Here is a 6,249-nt window from a genome sequence, read left to right as displayed (position 1 = left end):
TGCCGGAAGTCCCCCCCACAGCTTCGCCCAAGGGGGCGAGGGGCGGGGACGAGGGCACGGGAGCCCGGCGGGCGGAATACCCGGCCGAGATTGGCTGGCGCGGCGGGCTGACGTCACACAGGTCGTTCCAGCCGCCTGCTTGCCTTCCGCTAGTTTTTAAAGGCCTTCGGTGGGAGAGGCCTAAAAGCGTTCTTCCTCCCGAAAAATCCAGTGCTGAGGGAGGAAGGACGAAATCCTTACCGCGCATCCAAGAAACTATGGACCCTGGAAGTGAGCACACTTTTTAGACTTAAGTTTGGTGCTTTGCTTTGAGGGGGAAATAAGATAAGTGATTTTAGAAAGTTTGTCATACGACTGAAAAAATTTTAAAACAACTAGAATTTGGGGCGGTAACTCCCAATGACTTTTTTAACACCCATCTTAAAACAGCGTTAGACTGCCCTGGAATATCTATCTAAATATCTGTATAAATATTTTTAAAGTGTGGCATAAATCTGGTAAGGACAGAATGAAAATGGAAAGCTTAACTTAAAAAGTAAGCTGACAGACTGCGATATGAACAAAATTCTAAAAGTGTAACTGGAAGTTCTAGACCCATCAAAAAAATTTAAGAAATAAGGCTCTTGCCTTTTTCTGCATTTAGAAAACAAAGATTTTTCAGATTCCCTTCATCCCAGCCCAGGCAGCATTTATGTGTTTGGAAGATGGAAAAGGTGAGCATAAAGTTGGGCCTTTCACTAATCCCAGCTAGCCTGCTTGACTCACTGGCTTTTTTTATACTTCCAGTGATGACGTGATTTTGGAAAAAAAAAAAAAAAATCAAGCCTCAAAAAATTATTCATTAATTCGATAATTCAATAAAATAATCCAGGCAAATGGGTAGTGACTGTAGATTGAGAAGTTTTAATAGAAATAAGTCATTGGACTGCAGGATTCATTCAATCAGTATTGACTCTGAGCGACATTACTATTTGCCATAAGGACTACTGAAAAATCATGCATGGACTCCCCTGGAGGCGTTTATAATCTAAATACTGGGGCACTGGCTGGCTCTGTGGGAAGAGCATGTGACTCTTGATCGTGAGTTCAAGCTGTATGTTGGGTGTAGAGATTATTTAAATAAATAAAACTTAAAAAAAATCTGTAAATACTAACACCCTTGAAAAGGTGGCAAATACTGGGTGCCGGGGTGGCTCAGTTGGTTAAGCGACTGCCTTCGGCTCAGGTCATGATCCTGGAGTCCCGGGATCGAGTCCCGCATCGGGCTCCCTGCTCGGCGGGGAGTCTGCTTCTCCCTCTGACCCTCCTCCCTCTCATGCTCTCTCTATCTCATTCTCTCTCTCTCAAATAAATAAATAAAATCTTTAAAAAAAAAAAGGTGGCAAATACTAAAACAGTAAAATGAATAGCTGCTGAATTGTGATAGAGATTTAGACACAACAACATTGCAGGAATTTTAAACATAGATGAATGGGTAGATAGGAAGATTTCGGGAGAGAACATTTGCCATGTCAGACTGAAGTAGTAAGGAGCATGATCTATTTACAGGGAATTGAGCCGGATCTGACTAGAACAGCGGAATACTGGATAGGTAATGTGGGTCCAGGCTATGGGAGACCTAGAAAGTCAAGCAGAAGAACTTGGACTCCGTGTAATTGGACATCCTTTCCACTCCCATCCCCTGACAGACCTGAGGAAGTCACGAGAGTATGGGCCAGTGTGATGATGTAAGAGGTGGAAAGAAAACAGGGGTTGTGAAAAACATTTTTAAAGGAGGAATGGACAGGACTTGGTAACTGGATAGCCCAGATGATGAGGTAGAAGGATACCAAAGGTGTCTCCAAGTTTTCAAATCCAAGTGCCTGAGAGAATAGTGTGGGATAGGAAAGTGGGAGAAAACTGATTTACAACGTTGGATTTGATTTGATAATGACATAATAGAGAGTATCAAGTAAATAGCAACACAGTATTTTGTGGAACCTGATAGTCCTCTGATAATATTTTGTAAATATCTTTTAAGTAACTGAGAGGTCCCTTCATCTTCTGGGTCCCAAGTCTTTTAGGAAATTATTGGATAGTAGCCACATATATATTGACTTGTTTTTGTCCAAATTGGTATTTACTACAACACAAAGTGACCATAGTATACTCAAACTAAAAATTTTTATTTTTCTAATAACCTGACAATGGACATTTAAAAATTTAGGGCAATGAATGTTGCTTTCTTAATGCAAGGAGAGATGGGGGAGGGGAACCCTTTGTTTGCATATACTAATAAACATTAAAATTATGTTGTTTTTTAAAAGAAGCCTTCCATCATTCAACAGTTAGGAACAAGGACTGTCAAAAAGTTTGGTCATCATCTTCAGATCCTGTGCATTTTGAAATGGATGTTTCTCATGAAAAATTAGGAAGCATGTCGGAAGTGGAGGCCGTGAATCTCAGCAGTCTTTCTCAAGACTTCACCCACTCAAATTCTCCCTTCTATATGGAAACCAGCAGTACCACTTCAAACTTGCCTCAGGTGTGCATTGCTTATAAGTTCTAGGAGGTACAGATATATTCAGCTTTCACATTGTCTTCCATACAAAAATCTCCTCAAAAATATGAGGAACAATAAGAGAATTTCCAGTGGAGGCTCAGAGGAGGGGAATACTGGGTTTGGTTTTCCCAGTTCCCTTAGTGTACAAAGAAAGAGAGAATTTTACAAATAGTGTTAAAACTGATCCTTTGTAGCCTCCATGTGAAGTCTTAAGTGTGCAACCAAGGGACATGGCCATGACAACTCAGTGACGGGCAGGAAAAGAGCCCAAGGGACTGGACATTTGATCTAGAGCATATTCTAACATGTCAGCATGCAAATGATTCAAATGTCATTCCTAATGGCATTGACAGACCCTGCATGTAAATGATTTTCTATCTTAAGGAAAATTCCAAGTGCCCTTTCTCACAAAATAAAAGATTATATTGTCCCAAATCATGATGAATGTTGTTCTAAATGTTTCACAATTATTAGCAAGTATGTCAATAATAGGAATGAATTAGGTTGTGCCATATGTAATTTGACTTTGTTCAAAAATGGACAAATATTGGCAGTTTCATGTGGATTAGCCCATAAAATGGCATAACCTATCTAAAGGGCTATTTAGTGATAAGAAAACACATTTTATTTTTAATTCTACCTCAAGGAAGTATGAAAATGAGATATGTTCAGAATTACCTTTAATAAATAAACATTAGGGGTGCTGATGAGCTCAGTCAGAAGAGCATGTGACTCTTGATCTCGGGGTTGTTAAGTTCCAGCCCCAGGTTGGGTTTAGAGATTACTAAAAATAAATAAATAAATAAACTTTAAGAAAGGTATCATTTAAAATAAGTAAACATTAGAAGCAACCTAAATTTTTATCAGTAGGGACCTAGTTAAATTATTTCACAGATTTACAGGGAATATGTAAACCTTAAATATGGTAATACGGATACAGAGTTGACCCCTGAACAATGCGGGGCTTAGAGGTACCGACTCCCCTCACAGTTGAAAGGCTTCATATAACTTTTGAGGCCCCCCAAACCTAAGTACTGATAGCCTACTGTAGAGCGGAAGCCTTAACAATAACATGAATGAACAGTCAATTAACACATGATTTGTGTGTTATATTTATTATATACTGTATTCTTATAATGAAGTAAGCTAGAGGAAAGAAATGTGATTAAGAAAATCATTAGTGGGGGTGCCTGGGTGGCACAGTTAGTTAAGCATCTGACCCAGTTTCAGCTCAGGTCCTGATCTCAGGGTTGTGAGCCCGCCTCAGGCTCAGCCCTGAGCATGGAGTCAGCTTAAGACTTTCTCTCCCTCTCACTCTGCCCCTATCCCCTGCGCTATCTCTCTCTCTCTACCCCCCCCTTTCTGTCAAATAAACAATTTTTTAAAAGATTTTGTTTATTTGAGAGAGAGAGTGAGAGGGAGAGCAGGGTTGGGGAGAGAGAAGCAGACTCCCGGCTGAGCAGGGAGGCCAATGCAGGGCTCCATCCCAAGACCCTGAGATGCTTAACCATCTGAGCCACCCAGGTGCCTCTAAGCAAATTAAATTTTTTAAAAAAGAAAATCATTAGGATAAAATATATTTACACTATTATACTGTATTTATCAGAAAAATCTATGTGTAAGTGGACTTGGGCAGTTCAAACTCATGTTGTTCAAGGATGAACTATATATTTGTTGATGTAGAAAGATGATCATATAGCTTCTCCCTAGGTAATGGGCTTTTGAGTGTTTTTACTTTCTTTTTTAAAAAATAATGTTAAAGATTCTTTTATATAATGGTAATTTTTATCATTTTCATTTTTTTTTTAATGATTTTATTTATTATTTGACAGAGAGAGACACAGTGAGAGAGGGAACACAAGCAGGGGGAGTAGGAGAGGGAGAAGCAGGCTTCCCCGCGGTGCAGGGAGCCCGATGTGGGGCTCGATCCCAGGACCCTGGGATCACGACCTGAGCTGAAGGCAGACGCTTAACGACTGAGCCACCCAGGCGCCCCCATATTTTCATATTTTTTTTTAAACTTTTTTTTTTTTAAAGATTTTATTTATTTATTTGAGACAGAGAGAATGAGAGACAGAGAGCATGAGAGGGAGGAGGGTCAGAGGGAGAAGCAGACTCCCTGCCGAGCAGGGAGCCTGATGCGGGACTCGATCCAGGGACTCCAGGATCATGACCTGAGCCGGAGGCAGTCGCTTAACCAACTGAGCCACCCAGGCGCCCCCATATTTTCATTTTAAAAGAAAATTTTGTTATAGTGTTAATCAGGGTCTAGCATCTTATGTATCAAATTATAAAGAACGAATTCTTAAATTATGTAAAGAGGTTCTCTTTCTTGGAATTCACTGAGTATTTTGTTCTTTATAAAGAATTTATAGACTAAAGGAACAAAAGGCATATTTTAGTTAAAAACACTATTATCATAGAAGGCTAGAGTTAGAAGTGAGCTCTGTATTTGACAAATAGTGGAGTTCCAAGAAGTTTGTGTAAATATAACATCAATACATGTGAATAATGCTATTTTATTTTCCAAGTATATTATTCTTGATACTTTTAAAATCTCATTAGCAGGAATGGTCTAAATTACCAAGGAGTCTAAAAAAACAAATTGTTGTAAAATATAACTCAGTTTTTCTCATACTTGAGGTATATTCAATAAGTACAACAATGTAAGAAGAAGCATGATTGAATAGAGGTTTGTAACCAGATGACTTTAGTAAGAGATACAAATTTTTTTAGAGCATCCTCTAGGTCTCACATACTTGATACACTATCCATGATTAAACCAATGCTTTCCTCAAACTTTCAAAATACTTTCTTTAATATCTTACTTATACTATTAATTTAGTTCACAAAACCTTTTATCCTAGATAACATTAAGGTAACTTTGAGAATAAGCCCTACATGAATTTTTTTAGATTTCTATCTATTGGAATCATATTTCACCTCATTACTGGAACCCTGGATCTTCACTGTCAAGACCTGAATAACAAGTATCCTCGTAGTTGTTTAGACCAGATTTAGCAAACTTCAAAGGGTGATCAGAGATATATACATTATCATACATCCCTACATTTATAGTAACATGATTTGACTTACCAAAAAACCAAAATATTAAAATAGCAAGATACTTGCTTAATGTCATTTAATATCGTAATTCCATTAGCATGGTTTTACTAAAAAGGAGTTCAGATATACAGTAGGAAAGGGTACCAGAGTACATTCTACCCATGCAACAAAAAGTTACATAGCAATGCATATACATGTTCAGAAGAGGCTTATGATATTTATTTGAAGTATTAATATTAATGCCTTGTTTATTATTAATACAGAATGAAATAAAGAATGCTGAAAGGGAAGATGAGTCTAAATTCACACATTGCGAAAAAATTTATTGCACACTAGATGATTGTTTAGGTGGTGAGTATCTCTTTGTTGGCAATACGCAGAGAGATTTTTGTGTGTGTGTCCTATGATAACAGCAATAATAGTAATAGCCAGGTGCTAATATACACTTTATATGCATGATCACATTTAATCTACAAACAATCCTATGAAATAGGGCTTTTTTTTTCTTTTTAAATAAGGGTTGTTTTGTCTCTGTTTTACAGATGAGAAACATGAGGCTCAGAGAATAGCTTGAGAAGTACAAACCATAAGCAACACATTTGACTCCACTAAAATTTTTAAAAATTTCTATATGACCAAAT

At 38.0% G+C, this 6,249-nt stretch overlaps 1 protein-coding gene across 1 annotated transcript in view; it reads left to right on the top strand.

Moving 5' to 3' along the window:
* Positions 1–144: 144 nt before the first annotated feature.
* Positions 145–6,249, top strand: part of CAGE1 (cancer antigen 1) — a gene marked incomplete at its 3' end in the record, with an annotated part of 51,694 nt that continues 45,589 nt past the window's right edge. Inside the window, exons 1-3 of the mRNA XM_035030812.1 lie at positions 145–270; positions 2,307–2,524; positions 5,872–5,959. Coding sequence (XP_034886703.1) covers positions 258–270; positions 2,307–2,524; positions 5,872–5,959 — 319 coding nt within the window. The remainder of the gene's footprint in view (positions 271–2,306; positions 2,525–5,871; positions 5,960–6,249) is intronic.

Source organism: Mirounga leonina, unplaced genomic scaffold, assembly GCF_011800145.1.
Source record: "Mirounga leonina isolate KUSES-001 unplaced genomic scaffold, KU_Mleo_1.0 Mir_366, whole genome shotgun sequence".
In the NCBI taxonomy this organism is placed as follows: Eukaryota; Metazoa; Chordata; class Mammalia; order Carnivora; family Phocidae; genus Mirounga; species Mirounga leonina.
The sequence above is the reverse complement of the archived record's forward strand: the minus strand, read 5'-3'. Positions and strand labels throughout refer to the sequence as shown.